This window comes from Pygoscelis adeliae, unplaced genomic scaffold (assembly GCF_000699105.1).
Source record: "Pygoscelis adeliae isolate BGI_AS28 unplaced genomic scaffold, ASM69910v1 Scaffold1, whole genome shotgun sequence".
Taxonomy (NCBI): domain Eukaryota; kingdom Metazoa; phylum Chordata; class Aves; order Sphenisciformes; family Spheniscidae; genus Pygoscelis; species Pygoscelis adeliae.
The window spans coordinates 5193804-5211571 of record NW_008824051.1 but is presented as its reverse complement, the minus strand read 5'-3'; the positions used below and the strand labels follow the sequence as shown (position 1 = coordinate 5211571).

Sequence of the window (17768 nt, the reverse complement as noted above, 5' to 3'; positions counted from 1 at the left end):
TATTGAAAGACTGAAAGTAATTTTTATCAGATTCTATTAAATACTGTGCTCATTTCTTACTTTTCATGAGCTCTCTTTAGGCTCATAGTCCAGGACTTTTATTGAAAATATTGTATTTAATTATTGTCCTCCAATAAAAATATACTGTTCCTATAAGTTATTGTTATTTATATTATAGTAGCGTATATCTGTATACATAGATATGTAATGGATATTTCTTGAAAACAGCCAAGTTACTAAAATTGTTTCGAAGTCACTTTCAAAATCATTTCAACATTTGCCTTATTCTTGGAGAAATAGAGAAGATATACTTGAGTGTTTTTTAATCGGTAAAGAGTGATAATTGAGATACAGAAGAAGACTTTGTAGAATGCCCTTGCTCTGAAAACCAAGTGTTGAATGTTTGATGGACTAAATCATCATCATTTCTGTCCTGGTTTCAGCTGGGATAGAGTTAATTTTCTTCCTAGTAGCTGGTACAGTGCTGTGTTTTGGATTTAGTATGAGAATAATGCTGATAACACACCGATGTTTTCGTTGTTGCTAAGTAGTGTTTACACTAGGCAAGGACTTTCCAGCTTCCCATGCTCTGCCGGGTGCACGAGAAGCTGGGAGGGGGCACAGCCAGGACAGCTGACCCAAACTGGCCAAAGGGATATTCCATACCATACAATGTCATGCTCAGTATCTAAACTGGGGGGAGTTGGCCAGGGGGCGGCGATTGCTGCTCGGGAACTGGCTGGGCATCAGTCAGCGGGTGGTGAGTGGTTGCATCACTTATTTTTCCTGGGTTTTGTTCCTCTCTCTCTCTTCTTGTTTTCCTTTTCATTACAATTTTTTATTACTATTTTATTTCAATTATTAAACTGTTCTTATCTCAACCCTCGAGTTTTCTTATCCCCCATCCCACCAGCGGGGGGGAGGGAGAGCGAGTGGCTGTGTGGTGCTTGGTTGCTGACTGGGGTTAAACCACGACACTTCTCAGGGAGAGAAGTAGTACGTGCAAGAATTCGTAATCCCTTGTCACTCTATACAGTTGGTCATTATTTTGTCTGACCTGTCGTAAAGCATTTTACCTTTAAAAGTAGATGCCTGGAGTAGCTATGCTTCATAATGAAAACTATCCATCACTTTGATCATGTTTCCACTTTCCCGTTTGCGCTAAAGAATGAAAAGTATTAATGGAATTTTGTGATGTTCTTCTCTTAGGGTTTTGAACCAAGAGGGACGGCCATCGGACAGAGACTGGTCACATGGAACAATATGGTGAAAAACACAGGGTACAAAGCAACACTTGCAAACTATCCTTTCAAATATGCAGATGAGCAAGCTAAAAGGTAAGAATTTGTATTAAAAATGCATTTTATTTTATTGGGGGTTTTTTGTATGTACATAGCGCTTGCTCCAGTACCCTCTGAAGTTAATATATATACTGCCACTGATTTCAATAAACATTGACTCTGATCATCTACAATTCTCAAGGCATTTCACACGGAACTAGATATTTCCCATCGCAAGCTCCTTAAAGTGTATAATTTTAGTTTTCTCTTTGAATTATGGATATTTTCAGTACTGGGCTCAATGTCATTTCCTTTGAAGTCTCTAATTTAAACAAAAAATTCAATGAATATTTCAGTTTTTGTCTACCAAAGTCACATTGGTAAAAATATGTTTCCTCATACATAAGAGCTATCAAGATGTGCGACTTGTTTGGATGCTCCTTTTATTAACAATCCCTTTGCTAAAGTAAGGTAAAACTATTCTGGTTTAGCCATCAAGATGACAGATGGTCAGATGATCACTACGAACGAGAGAAGAGGCAAGCAGACTGGAACTTCCATAAGGATACCTTTTTCTGCGATATTCCAAGTAAGTGGAGAAATGATGTAAGGAATGCTAAAAACTTCTGCCAGTTGAATGATTTCTGAGCTCTTCTGTATGTTGTATGCCTAACTAGGAAAATATTTTTTGCTTAGTACATTCGCAATAAGCACCTTCTTTCTGTGTGCAGAAGTCTTTGGAGAAGTTGGGCTGAAATGTTGTGTTCTATTGGTTCTTCCTAGGAAGCAACTGTATTTACTTAAAGTGCTTCCTTTAAGTGGTTCTGTTTCCTGTGAAGATTTTTATTAGTTACTGGTAATGCTGATCATTGTAAAAGCAGTGTTTTGTGTATGACTATAGGGGTAGCACTTAATTCACACTAGGGAAGAAGTTGTGTTTTACCTGTGCCATTAACTTAACTCTAAAAAACCTAAATCAAAATACTTTTCCTGTATGCGGCCTAAAAGACATCCACAGGTCATAACTTGTACAGAATTTAGGGGTTTGTTTAGGAAAAAAAAAAACCACAAAAAAACCTACACACACACAACCACCACCACCACCACCCCCCCCAAACAAAATACCCTCCTCAGAGAAACAAAAATCGAAAAAGACCTCCACCTTAAAGTACTGAAGGCTTATGAAGCTGTCTAAGTTAAAGTAGAGGACAAAAAGGACAAAGAAGTCTTTATTGACTTTTTACAAGGCATACTGCAAAACTTTGATAAGTCCTGTTCTGGCAGAGAGCATACATTAGCAGATGTAGATCTTGCCTTTATTCAAATAACAATCTGGGCTCTTTTGCAGCTACTTCAATATGTGAGGACTGATAACAGAGCACAAAAACATACTTGTGAAATTATTTGTTTATACTGATCTGAGAGAGTGATGAACAGTAAAAACCGGGGTGAAAAACACATTTATGATTCCCCCCCCCAGTTGCGGTATGGTCTTACATCTAAATGAGAAGATGTGAGAAAGGTCGTCATTTCTGCTCCTGTGAGCAGAACCAAATTAGACTGAGCATATCTTGTGTTAGGAAGAGGAAATGAACACAAAAGTCTACTGAGCATTAACTGCAACTTGAAGCAGAATTAACTCCTCTTATCCTGCCCGCTGTTTCTGCGTAGTCTCACTCTCATTCTTTCCACTACTGTTTCTGCATAGTCTCAGTTATGGCAGTCATGAAGGAATTGCGCTTCTATGGGAAAGTTTGCCAGTCCATTATGTAAAGAAAACAGCTGATTTCCTCTTGACCCATTTTTGTCATTCCTGGTATCTTTCTTTGTCTGCTTCAGCATTTGCAGATTCCAGTTTCCTTGATCCTAAAGCACGGTCAGCGATCATAAAGCACTACCCCTCAGTCTTTTCATTAGTCTTGTGAAAGGCAAAAATCCCGCACGTTCACAGCAGTGAACAGCCTTTTGGGTTTTGGAATACTGTAATTAATGTGATAATGTTTCTTAACCCAAAGTACCATATTGTGTTACGCAGTACCGTATATTTGTGTTTGTATATATGTTTCCCTTTTTAGCTGTGCATGAAGATCTCACTGCCACTAAGTAATTATACCCTTTCCTAAAAGCTGTCTTCTAATAAATGTGATTTAATTTGTAATTTAAGCTGTATGTGTCTAAAATGTAGAATTCTTAAAAATGGCCTCAAGGATATCACAACAGTTTCCACTGCAGACATTTGCTTCTAAAGCAAAAACATTCTTGGAGAAACAGCTTTATAATTATTATTTATATTCCCAAATGACTTACTAAATTAGCCTTTGATTACTATTATCTGTGTACTGCCATTATGCTGTGCCAAGAATTTCATAGTTTGCTGATTAGATCTTTTGATTTTTATTTGTTTGTCATATTTCAGAAGATAGTTTGCTTGAATAGAAGTCTGTAGAGCTTCTAAGTGGTATATAGTATTGAAGGTGCCATATTTACTATAAGCACTTTAATAAGGAAACTGAAACTTTCATGCGGACTGAGTCTTACAGATAAATAGCTCATCTTGAGAAGGAGGTGGATTCCCATGACCTGACAAAGATTTCATCTGTGTCATTTGAATGGTGGGATTTTGCCTCAGTCTTTGATACCAGACACACCCAAACTATCTATAAAACCCCCCTCCTGTACTTTCAGGTGATCGCTATTCACGAGTGGTGTTTACATCAACAGAAGGAGAGAATTTATGGAATTTGAATGCAATTAAGTCAATGTGCAATGTAGATAACTTGAGGGTAAGTAAAGATGGCATTTAATTCGTTTAACTTGCAGATATGAAGGATGTATTTGAAACTTTGTTTTGCTGCCCATTGCCATCCAGTAGCATATAAGAGGACTTCACATTGTTCACATCCTTTTCAAATGGCCGGTCAGCATGCAGACGAAGTTAAAAAACAACTTCCAGTTTGTAAATCAGATTATAAAGGGGAATTTATTTGGTGTTGCTACTAATACCATCCAAAATGGGATGGAGGAGGGTTGCTTCAAAAGGTTTCTTTGGGGAAAGGACTATCTTAACTTTTGCTGTGTGTTTCCTCTTGAATATTATTCCATGGATTTTTATTCTTGTTTCCCAGCAAATAATTCATTTTTCTTGCTTTTTCACCTTCAGGTGAACTAGCTGCATCCTCATAGCATATGCAGTTTTCTCTGACACCCAGGGGGTCACTCAGATTTTTTTTTTTTTTTTTTAGGTCAAAAGAGAGTAGGTTGGCAGATGGACATCAAAGGAATGTAGATACAGTAGCTAGAAATATAGCCCAATTAATAAGATGTAGATAGTGATACTTTCAGAGTAATACTGATTTTCTCTTTAAAACAGAGAAAATGAAAGAAGACATTTTGGCCTTGTCTACCTGGCCCTGTTGTAATTTCTCTTAGCTTTCCTTGTACTCAGTACCTTGCATAGTCAAAATAACCATTGTAATAGCCAGCTTCAGAGGCTACGATAGTTTCTTTTACATGTGTTGAAAGATAATTTAGCGCTCTGATTGAAATCGATGTCCGGTTTCAACTGATGGAAGTTAACTGACAAAGGCTAAAATAAAATAAGCATTCAGAAAGTACATTTGTAAAATATAAGCTTGTCACTTGCTGGAGTGAACTCCTTTGAACTGCTGAGTAACCATAAATTTTTATGTACTAGTGACTTTGTATGGAAATAAAGCAGTATGTTTTTCTTCTATTAATAACGATCCGTTTATTTCTAATTTTTTCTCCTCAAAAACAAAAATAATCATAAACAACTAAATTCAGATTATACCATGTTTATTTCATGAGGAACTTTTTCATTATTAGATTTGTTTATCATTGCCTTTTAGACAACTATATTAATTTAGCAAATTCCCAAACTGTTTTCCCTAAGAGCTGGCATTTGCTTGCTTAAAATGTTGAGCTGTAGTGAAACATTTTATAACGAATCTCCCTTGGCTGTCTGCTGACAGGCGTGTTGTCCTGGTTGGCCTCTGTTGGTGTAAGTGGGTTTTTGTCCTCACATGCTTATGAAAGGTTCCTTATTTCCCCATCAGAGATCATTGCACCGGCAGGATGGCTCATGTGATTACCCTTTATGTCTTTCAATCAGAATGAGCCAGGTGAGCAAAGTACAGTATTTAAACTAACCCAGCTCAGTTTTGAATGAACCGAGCTAGGGAGGAATCATATTGCCAGTTCAATCAGGAGATACCCTTGTAAAAAGTTATTCTCCACTGTAAAAACTGAGAATTAGGGAGGAGATGCTAATCTGTACATTTAACTGTAGAAGTTTAGTGACATAGCTGATGCAGGTAAATCCCAAGTAGTATAGATCATTGCAAAGCAATGCAGTCTGAATTAAAAAAAATATCATTTCTGTATAACAGAATAAAGACAGTTAATTACCTCTGAAGAATAATCTTTGTAATGGTTGCACTACTCCTGAGGAATTTTTCTTTTTTCCCTCCCTATATGCATGCTTTTATAATAATGTTTCAAATACTGCTTTACTTTTTGAGGGAAGGATAAAACTACTTCAAAAAACAAGCACCACACATCTTGTATCCATAAAAATAGCTCTTCCTTTGAAATAAGAACACTTCAGAAAATTAAATATTGGCTACTTCAGCTACACTCACAGTTGTGTAGATATTTATAGAGAATATTGTTGCAGATAATGTTTCTATGGATCTTTTCTGTCAATTAGGTATTTACTTAAGAATATGGTAATTGAACATCTCAGCAGAGCAGAATGACAGTGCATCATGATAGCAGCATTGATTTTTAGCTAGTTAGTAGACAAAACATTGATATGGTTAGGTTTTGCAGTTATTGCTGGTCTATGTATGTAAATTAATAATAAAAATTAGATACTCAGGGCTCAGAAAGGGCTGAAGCTTTTTTATTAAATTTTTTAAAAAATCCTTGTTACTCACAAATAACATGTTTAAACGATTTTAACACTTTCTAATGATTTCTAAGCACTTCTAACACTTTTTAGAACTCATGAAGTGCTGCTATATGCCCCACTTTTGAATGCTAAGTTCTGCTAGCAGCCAGTCCCTAGAGAGGATGCTGACTTGCACTGCAGCTATCGGAAGAAATTGATGACTTCAGTGACCTTCTGGTCTTACAGACTCTCTTCTGGCTGTAGGTTTTTTTTATTGTTGAATTCATGCTTGTTTAGGGCCACAGTTCTGTTGAAATAAGTGGTAACACTTTCTGTATTCAAAGACAGGAAAATCAGACGCTATTTTCTGGAAATGCAAACCTTAGAATTCAGGTGTTTTTCTGATGATAAGCAGGATTTCAGCGCCAACTAGTATTTGCTATATACTATGAACTAACAATATATCCCCTATGTGTTAATTGTATTCCCATCTGCTTGTAACTACTTTAATTATATGTTTTACTGACACTTAGGGGCTCCATCCTGCAGCTGCTCAGCATATGGTAGCCCTATAATCTTCATGGAAACTTTATATACAAAATAGCTATAGGAGGTGTTCTAATTTTTTACTACTTGGATAAGAAGAGCCCTTTTTTCCACCTGTTAATTGCAGAATGTTTTCTCTATAAATTGTAAACAGTTATTTTATAAACTTCAAAGACTGTAAATGATCTCCTCAGTGTGCTTCCCCAAAACCGTGTATTTGTGATTCTCTGTCGCTGTGTAGATCCATTTGGGCAGATCTGCCCGCAGGTACAGCATGTGCGCAGGTTGCACAGCTCAGTTTCCTTACTTGTTCCAAAATAAATGAAAATGTTGCCAGTGGCAGACCAAGCCTGGCAATAGTAAAATGGCCTTTTCAGTTCCTTTGGATCACCAACAAAGCCCAATGCTACAATATATTAACATTTTACATAGTATTTTAATGAGCTATCCAGAGCTAAATTTTGTTTTTTAATTTCTAATTTCCAGTTGCCAGCTCATGTTACTTTATCTTTGGCAACAGTTACTTTACCAGTGAATGTTTATGGCCTGCAGCAAGTGTTGAAGAACTTCATATAAACCTCATTGTCCCATCTTGAACTTCAATACATAGAGAAGACAATACAGTCCTTTCCTCCCAATTTGCCTATTATATTCTCATAGGATTAACCTGGAGATGTGCCATGAAAAATACAGATATGCTATTCCAGTGCTTCCTTTTATTTAGTAGGTTGTTCAGTTTTTCCTGAGTTTGCATGTGTGAATGTTTTTATCTGGAAACAATTAAATGTGAATTATCCTGGGTTTTTGGAATGCCAGTTTGTTATTGTTCAGAAACTGGTTGACAAAATTAAGTCCATATTAAAGCTTTTATAACTGCCATGAGAATCCCCAAGTGCAGGGTTTTTTTGTCTGCATTATAAAGGATTGCTAATAATAAACCTGTGCAATTTTGCTTAAAAAAAAAAAAAGGCAAAGTGGTATATTTCAGATCACCTAAATTTAAATCGTACATGGATAATGGTTTCAGGGCCCAATCCTGTAAACTCTTAAGCACATGGCTTTATTAGTGTGATTGTATTAATATGTGTTCATTCATTCTCTATGTAACTTGATTAAGACTGAAATTTTATATATATCTAACTATTTGAAGGATTAATTCTAATTCGTCATGTATAACAAGCCAGAAGTTCTGGATTTAAGACTTATATTCCCTGTGCCCTATCAAGATTGAGTTTTCCCAACTTGAGAAAATTTTCCTGATCTAACCTTGTTACTTAAGAGTTTCAGTTCTAGGCAAAATTGAAAGCATCTATAAAATAGAAGTGCCTTATGGTGATTTAGCTAGGTCATGCTCTTACTGGCTTCAACTAAATCTGGAATATTCTTGAAGTGAAAGGGGAGTATCCACGTAAGGGATTAACACTCATTTAGCTAAGGACAGTCGTTAACCAAAATGTTAAAATTATTATCATTTTTGTAAAGCTCTGGTAGTTCCTAGGCTTTGGGCAGTCACTTGAGCTGACAACAGCAGTCCTCCCCCATGACCCAGCTCTGTGCCCTGTCTGCACTTGCCTCTGGTGCCTGCTTGTCCCTGTGACTTCTCTGGCCTTGCTGCTGCTGCATCTTCCTCCACTCCTGAGTCAACTCTTGGGACTTTGTCCCACGGTGGGTGCAGCATTCAGAGGCATGACCGTTGTCTCTGTGCAGTAGGGCTTATTTTGGGGTGCTTCATGCCACAGCGGAATTATCTTGTGCTTGTGCCTTGGAAATCCTGCATGACTTAGGGGGATGCAGTGGCTGGGTGGCAGGCTGACCTGGTTGGGGGAAATGTCTGTCAACTGTACAAGAGCTAAAAAAGACTCATAAAGTGAGGGTTGTAGAAGAGAGGTCAGACGATGGAAGTCGTAAAGCTGTCACATCCTTTCTTTCTGGATGGTAAGTCCCTGCCTCTCCTAGGAACTTCAGTATGTGATTCCAAGCAGAATGAAACTTCATTGATGTATGGCTGATTGTTTCTTTTCAGGAGTATAGCATAAGATAATAGAAGAGAGTTAACAGTCCTCACTCTGTGGAAAAAAAAAAAAACCACCTCAGCGCATCTTCAGACAATAAAATTACAATATACTTAATGCTTCTGCCAATTTTATGCCGCTGCGACAAGTCAGTATACTGAGTTACTGCTGGTTTAGTTTGCTGCATGTCAGGATGCTGATCAAAAACAATGTGTGTGGAAATAATTTAAAATGTTAACACAAAAGGACTGTAAGCTGAATTTTCATCACTTTGGGATTTTTTTTGTGGGTGAATGTTTCTAATAATTCAGACTATTACTTTAAACTGGATTTTTTTGCCCTGCCTGTCTTTACACAGATCAGATCCCATTCCCAGTTTGGCGATCTCTGCCAGAGAGCCACTGCTGCTTCGTGCTGTCCCAGCTGGACACTGGGCAACTACATCGCTATTCTAAACAACAGGTCATCATGTCAAAAAATCGTAGAACGGGATGTCTCTCACACCCTAAAGCTGCTTCGCACATGTGCCAAATACTACTACAACGGAACCCTGGGGCCGGACTGCTGGGATATGAATGCCAAAAGGAAGGACCAACTAAAGTGTACAAATGTGCCTCGCAAATGTACCAAGTACAACGCTGTTTACCAGATCCTCCACTATCTAGTGGACAAGGATTTTCTAAGCCCAAAGACAGCTGACTATGTCTTACCAGCTTTAAAATACAGCATGCTCTTCTCTCCGACTGAGAAAGGGGAAAGCATGATGAGTATTTACCTAGATAACTTTGAGAACTGGAACGCTTCTGATGGTGTAACAACCGTCACAGGGATTGAGTTTGGAATAAAACATAGATTGTTTCAAGATTACCTGTTGATGGATACTGTGTATCCTGCCATAGCCATTGTAATTGTTTTATTAGTTATGTGTGTATACACGAAGTCCATGTTTATCACGCTGATGACTATGTTTGCAATAATTAGTTCCTTGATTATTTCTTATTTTCTCTATCGGGTAGTATTTAATTTTGAGTTCTTTCCATTCATGAATCTCACAGCATTGATTATTCTTGTTGGGATTGGAGCAGATGATGCTTTTGTCTTATGTGATGTTTGGAACTACACAAAATTTGATAAACCTCATGCTGGAACCTCTGAGACAGTGAGCATCACGTTGCAGCACGCTGCTCTTTCCATGTTTGTCACGAGTTTTACTACCGCTGCTGCCTTCTATGCTAATTACGTCAGCAATATCACAGCAATCAGGTGCTTTGGTGTTTATGCCGGCACTGCCATTTTGGTGAATTATGTTTTGATGGTTACATGGCTACCTGCTGTAGTTGTATTACATGAACGATATCTTCTCAATATTTTCAGTTGCTTTAAGAAACCTCAGCAGAGGGTATACAACAACAAAAACTGCTGGACAGTGTTGTGCCAAATGTTTCACAAGATTATTTTTGCAGTCTCAGAAGCATCCAGGATATTTTTTGAAAAAGTTTTGCCATGCATTGTTATCAAATTTCGATATATTTGGCTTTTCTGGTTCCTTGCCTTAACAATTGGTGGCGCATATATCGTGTGTGTAAATCCAAAGATGAAATTGCCGTCATTGGAGCTCTCTGAGTTTCAGGTATTTAGGTCTTCTCACCCATTTGAACGATATGATGCAGAATACAAAAAGCTTTTTATGTTTGAACGTGTCCACCATGGAGAGGAGCTCCACATGCCAATCACAGTAATCTGGGGTGTCACACCTGAGGATAATGGTGATCCTTTAAATCCTAAAAGTAAAGGAAAGCTGCAGCTAGATAGCAGTTTTAATATTGCTAGCCCAGCTTCACAGGTTTGGATTTTACGTTTCTGTCAGAAGTTAAGAAATCAAACATTTTATTATCAGACTGAAGAACAAGACTTCACAAGCTGCTTCATTGAAACATTTAAGCAGTGGATGGAAAATCAAGACTGCGATGAGCCATCTCTTTACCCCTGCTGCAGCCACTGGAGCTTTCCATACAAACAAGAAGTTTTCGAATTATGTATAAAGAGAGCTATAATGGAGCTAGAAAGGAGCACAGGGTACCATTTAGATAGTAAAACCCCAGGGCCTCGCTTTGACCTAAACGACACCATCAGGGCAGTGGTGTTGGAATTCCAAAGCACCTACCTCTTCACGCTGGCTTATGAGAAAATGCATCAGTTCTACAAAGAGGTGGACTCATGGATTTCAAGTGAGCTTAGTTCTGCTCCTGAAGGTCTTAGCAATGGTTGGTTTGTCAGTAACCTTGAATTTTATGATCTTCAGGACAGTCTTTCTGATGGTACTCTGATTGCCATGGGTCTTTCAGTTGCTGTTGCATTTAGTGTAATGCTTCTTACAACTTGGAATATAATTATAAGCCTTTATGCAATAGTTTCAATAGCTGGAACTATTTTCGTCACTGTAGGTTCTCTGGTTCTTCTTGGATGGGAGCTAAACGTGTTAGAATCTGTCACTATTTCGGTGGCTGTTGGCTTATCTGTAGACTTTGCTGTTCATTATGGAGTGGCTTATCGCTTAGCCCCTGACCCTGACCGAGAGGGAAAAGTCATTTTTTCTTTAAGCCGTATGGGTTCTGCTATTGCAATGGCTGCATTGACTACATTTGTAGCTGGAGCAATGATGATGCCCTCTACAGTGTTGGCGTACACGCAGCTTGGCACTTTTATGATGCTTATAATGTGCATTAGTTGGGCTTTTGCAACGTTCTTCTTCCAGTGCATGTGCCGATGCCTTGGACCCCAGGGCACTTGTGGCCAGATCCCACTACCAAAAAAATTGCGGTGTAATGCCTTCTCTCAGACCTTTTCAGGAGCCCAAGGAGGCAGAGGTCAAAATAAATCACATCCTGTTAGCAAATATCAGCTGGACTCCAGAAGTCAAAAACCAGAAATGGAGCATGAGCACTATGAGCTCGAGCCTCTGGCGTCACAAACTGGTGTCTGTAACCCTGCAGAGAAAGCGACTTACGAAGAAACTCATGTCTGCTCAGAGCTCTTCAGCAGCAGGCCCCAAAACACATGTATGCCTATGCATTCAGCCTATAATAGTGAAGTGAGTAACAGCATAAAAAATGTTGCTAGTTCAGCTATGCTACAGACATCTATTGACCAACACGCCATATGCCCAATTTTCTCTCAAAACAGGCAGTGTAGCTGTCCTGATGCATATAAGCAAGTGGCAGTGAAGTGGAGTCCACACTCGTGTCAACAGTTAAGTGACACCTTCTGTTACCAGTGTTCTCCTTCACCGGGAACCGTACAGATCCAAAGCTCTGTAGCTCCTATAAATGCTTTACAGCAAGCTGCCGAAGGTTATGTGCATCCAGTCCAGCATGTCCTCCACTGCAGTTGCCTTCAAGGAAGGCTCAAAAGAACGATGACGCAGAACTCCCTGCCTAAAAATTTTTTCCTCCAGTCCGTGCAGCAGTTTCAGGCACATCAAAGAATGAATAGGACAGATTCACATGCTCATCAAAACCCAGAGGAAAACGTAAGAACTGTTCCAAAGGTGATGAGCTCCTCACAGTTTCTCTGCCGAAACGCAGGACCTCTAATAGTGCGTTGCTCTGAATGTGAGAACAGCGTATCAAATAACCAAAAGGGATTCTGTCAACAGGCAGACAAGTGTGATGAAAAGGGTGGTACAGAAGCGAACGGGGTTGAAAGCAAGAAAGTCTCTCTGTCAAAGCAGAAAAAGAAAGCTGAGAGCAAGATAGATCAGCGTTCTCTGCAGAATGACTGGGTTTTGAAGGCTGACCAAAATGATGAAAAACATCTGCTGAATAGGTCAGTGAGAGAGGCTCGCTATGAGGGTTGCCGTGAGAGTTCACACTGTTGTAGCAAGGCTATCACAGTGAAGTGCAATTCTGTTGACTGTCAAATGCCAAACATCGAAGCCAATGTGCCTCCTATGTTAATGCGCCCAGAACTTTCCAATGAAAGTTTGTTAATAAAAACACTATAATAAATCTTTAATTTGGCAATCCTGTGTCTTTCTTCTAACAGTAAGTTTAAAACACTAAAAAGGAAAGTCCTGAATAAATATGAACTATAATTTGCGTTTTGGAATGAGAGATGTATTTTATAGAACAGTAACACTTATACATTTCATAAAGCCATTACATGTAGCAAAACCTGATGTTGTCCAGAATGTTTTTTTTGCTGTAACTCATAAACTGGATTATGCTTGATTTAGTTTTTGTCCCAGGGCATTAGAGTTTGAATTCTCCTTATAAACCATCTCAAGAAATAAAGCGTTACAAAGAAACTCTCCATTTTCTGAAGCCAGGGCTTGTGAGACTGGTAACGTTTGGGGGCAGACTGAGGTTGCCACGTTTTCCGACTACATCATTTACCTTTATTCCGCTGCTGCCTTGGCAGGCTTGTGCGCACCTTGAAACAGCGGCGGGACTGTAACTGTGTTCATTCAGGATTGTCTGAAAGACCGGCTCTGCAGGGTAGCCTGTTTGGGGAATGTTTTTAACTATTTATCCTAACAAAATCTAAAGAAAAGCTCTTGGAGGTCAACAGCACTTGTGTATATAGTGCAGTAAAACATTTTAAACTGCCCTTTCTGGCAGTTACTGTGTAGACTTTACCATTAAATACCGGAGAATACAGGTGGAAACAATAGTAAGTGAACATTATTTAATTCTCAGTGATGACAAGAAAAGTATTAATTCATGTGTATGATATATAACTCCTGATTTTTTATACATACATAAAGTTGGGCATGAAGTGCCTTGCAATACTGAACTTTTTCCCACAAAGTATGGAAATTCGAAGTAAATCTACTGTGGAGAAAGGCATAGTTAACGCACATGTTCTAGACTTAAGAGTTTAAGTCAATTCAAAAGGTTCAAATACATAAAATATTGTGCTCTGAGTTTCCTTACCCAGAGAAGTTCCAAGATGTTAGTTACAAATACTGAACTAAACCGTGTAACCACGACATTGGATTTCAGACATTGTATTTGTCTAACTACAGGGTTTAGTCAAATGACAGCTATGGTTTGGTCATGGGAATGCTCGCTGGTCTCATCATTCAGGGAGAGTGGATTTGAGAGCTGGAACTGTGTAGTATGTCATAACTGCTATGCACCTTAATGACAAATCTCTTTGCATATAATCGCTTGGTTATGCTGATTATGTTGTTTTACTATACACAGATAACAGAAGATAGATTTCACGGACCGATGTGATATCATGTACTTGGTGTGTTATGAATCACTGGAGGAAAAGCCTGGCTTTTTCTGTTCTAATGTTCGTGTTGAAGGGACGTAGGAGATTAGTGTCATACAACAAACCACTTTGGTTTGTCTGGGAGTAGTGATGTTAGCGCTTATATATCCCAGTGACCGGAACAGAGTAAGAGGTTGAAATCTACAGAAAAAGCTAAAATAGTTTTACATGGTTTAAGAAGAGTAGCATTCTTTCTTAGATATAAAATAAAACTCAGTTTTAGTTCTTTTAAAACTCATAACTCAATTTAGAGCCAGATTCTTTTTAAATATCTGTAATGAGAGCAATTCAAGGATTTTCTGTGCGCCATAGAAGCTATTAATTATAAAGAGCTAAGACTTGCAGTGCTAGCAACCTAAAGAAATTAAAAGGGATAAGAAATAAACTGGGCTGTTGCTGTTGCTATTGTCCAGCTTTCTTCCTGACCACTGCACCTGCTTGAGTGCAGTTTCTGTGAGGGGTGTATGTAACACGCTAAGCAATAAATCGTCCTGAAATAAAAACTATGTTATGGTAGTTTAATTGACCTGCAGTCAGACCTTGCCAAAGCAGTGTGTAATGCTTATGTAGTGCCTGTCACAGCAGCTGTCATTCACAGCTGTGCCTTTGAGACAGGGGCCTTAGGGGAGGTCCCCAGCTAACGCATCTACAGAACATAGGACATTTTGAGCTGATGAGCTCAAAAGTGAGGTTTTTTCTAAGCCAGTTTTCCACAACTACGTTCTGTATAAGGAAAACACCTTTCAACTGCTTATATTAATAACTGCCTTTATAACGGTAAGGTAAGCGATAGAGATTAACGTTGTATTTTCATTATGATTTATATGTTCTTAAAGGCTGATACAGTAAAAAAAATGGGGCAGATAAGGTGTTGTGATGTAATGTACTCTTAGAAAAGATTAAAATGAGCTAATGTGCTTGGCTAGCGAGCAGTATCGCTGTTGTATTTGCCTTTTGTGACTTTGCCATTGCCTCCGTGCTAACTGCTTTATTCCTTCCAAATCACTTAGCTGGACAAGGAGCAATCAGTGAAATAGATAAGTTTAATATTTATGTAAGTAGCACCGTGTGTGCCGCATCTATGTCAATTCACGTATAGACTCTAAAATCCAAACCAATACAACTCCTGGAGAGTGGAAGAGAATACGAGTTGGTTCCAGTGACAGTTGAAGGCTGATGAGGCTGTGCATTACTCTATCCCCAGATAACTCATGAGAGAAAAAAAATAAATATTAATAATTAAGTTTTTACAGGCTACTAGGAGCAAGCGAGGAGAGATGGGATCCTGTTCCACTCCAGGAAATCTTAACAAGGACCATTACATCCTACTGAGACATCTCTCTAAGACTTGCCAATGATTGCCAAGTCCCAAGGGAAGCTGATGAGCTTAGAATACTCTAATTTCCATTAACTGATCTGCTGTCACTGAGGTCACCCCTTGCATTGAGATCGCATAGTGAATCTGGATGTGTGCACCCCACGCTGGCTAAGTGTGGTGCTTCTCTCGTAGGCTGCCCATGTGGGGTAAGGGCCCTACCGCTGGCACCGGCTAGTGCTTCTCCGTGAAGTGACATGGTCCTGGCTTTAGAAGATGTAGAGCTTTATTTCTATGGATAATCCATGCTGGGGTATTTACCAAATTGGGCAGGGTATTTGGTAATTGTTCTGGCAGTGATGATACGTGTAGCTTGGGACACGACAGACGAGCTTTCTGCCTTTTCAAAGTCTAGGAAAGACTTTACTGTAACTTGTATGTACAGTGGGTCTTCAAAGTGACATCTCTTCAGTTATCCAAGGGAGGAGAGAGAGACTTTATGTGGGAAGACAGTGATCTGTTTGTGGCTCTGAAGTTGCTAGTACGCTTTCTTCAGGAATAAAGAATACAAACCAGAATCTTCCTGGGAGTGGGACTTGCATCTGAGACCAACTCTCTCAAATTCACCTCAGCCAGGGGGAAAAAAGTATGTTTAACGTATTAGATACCTTAGTTGTCTGTATTGTCCTTTATATTTATAGTGTGGGTAATACAGTGATTAACAAAAAATGATACAATAATTTAGAATAAGTCCTTTAAAATATTACACCAGGCTCAATATGTAATCATTCTGAATACAGCTACCTCATAGAAAGTATTGGTAGATGGGTAGGTAGCTGCTATAGTAACGTAGAGGGGGTTTTTGAGTTACTATTTCACTGTTTGTGTTTTTTAAGAAAATTAAAATCCATCTTTTTACAATCACCTTCAATCACTTTAACTTGATCTTTTTTAACTAATGTGGGAGAATTGTTTTGAAATGCCTTGGATTAGGAACACCTCTAATTTTGCCAGATGGAGCCCTGGCAGTAAGTCCAAGAGAGCTCTAAAAATACAGGTTGACAAATGACAAAAATTTTAGCACCGTAAGAAATGTCAAACGTGATCAAAATTGAGTATATTTTCTTTATATAGAGAATGTTATACTACTTAATATAGGTAGCAGATGGGTGATTCAGGCCAAAATCACGCTGACTTCATTGGATTGGCCCTTAAATTTTTTCCACATGCTGGCAAGCTATATTAAGTTTTACTCTGCCAATAACACCTGATGTGCCTATACATCTAGCATTTGATTTATGATGGTGAGTTGGGACACCATCCTACTAAGTATCGCGTATTCCCACAGCGTGAAACAACACTTGCCTTTGCAAAAAAAGTCTGTGTAAGTTAGAGAGGCTGAAAGGAAAGCAATAGCTTCTCGGAGTTCGTAACAGATCTCCGCAGACTCCTGAATTTGGATCCAGTGTCACTATCGCGGAACTACTCTCACTTTGATGTTGTTATCCTTTGACTGTTTATTCTGTACGTAGTATTGATCTGGCATCAGTCATTCCACCTCTGTTTATCTCACCGGTCCACTCACTTTATCAGAATAAGGTCTCTGAGGTCTGGAGAGCCTGTAAAATAGATCATGCGCAGCTTAGGGAGGCTGCAGGTTTTAGGTACTACCATGATGTAACTTCCAAATACTAAGTAGTCTTACACACCAAGGACTTTTGACTTTGCTGTTTCCCTTTACTTGGCAGTTTGTATTCCGAGTGTTTTTCTTAAGGTCTCCACTTTGGAAAGTTGCATAGACTCAGGTGCTTCCTGGAGACACGTACTTTTCGGTTGATTCCTGAAATGTATTAAAGGTAATGTCCAACTTGGGTTTAGATTCCATTTTTTAGGTTTTGATAAATGTCACTTTGCCTGCAAATGGATAGACATATTCCAGAGGAGCAGCTGGTTGTTGCTTTTATTTAAATTCTGTTAGTTAAAAATGTATGTTGAGTCTAGTTCCCAAGCCGTTAAAGTTAATTAAAACTGGTGCTGATTTGTCTTCTTAAAAGCAGCAGGGATAATACTTGCTCTCTTGCTGCAGGCTGGCCACAATGATGGTAGTGTCAGTAGTTGAACTCTCCCAGTGGTGAGTCTTCAGAGCAGATGGATGGCTTTGCTTTGAGGCCTAAACAAACTTTCTTAAACCCTTGTAAAGCCTCGTATTAGGTTTGCGTGGCAAGGTTTTGGTAGCCGGGGGGCTACAGGGGTGGCTTCTGTTAGAAGCTCCTAGAAGCTTCCCCTGTGTGCGATAGAGCCAATGCCAGCCGGCTCCAAGATGGACCCGCCACTGGCCAAAGCCAAGCCCATCAGCGATGGTGGTAGCATCTCTGTGACAACATATTTAAGAAGGGGGGGGGGGGGAAAACGCCACAGAAAAA

At 39.0% G+C, this 17768-nt stretch overlaps 1 protein-coding gene across 1 annotated transcript in view; it reads left to right on the top strand.

The window, feature by feature from the left end:
* DISP1 (dispatched homolog 1 (Drosophila)) overlaps positions 1–12758 on the top strand; it is a 36049-nt gene extending 23291 nt beyond the window's left edge. Inside the window, exons 4-7 of the mRNA XM_009333666.1 lie at positions 1210–1337; positions 1772–1869; positions 3966–4063; positions 9109–12758. Coding sequence (XP_009331941.1) covers positions 1210–1337; positions 1772–1869; positions 3966–4063; positions 9109–12753 — 3969 coding nt within the window. The 3' untranslated portion in view covers positions 12754–12758. The remainder of the gene's footprint in view (positions 1–1209; positions 1338–1771; positions 1870–3965; positions 4064–9108) is intronic.
* The last annotated feature ends 5010 nt before the right edge of the window (positions 12759–17768 follow it).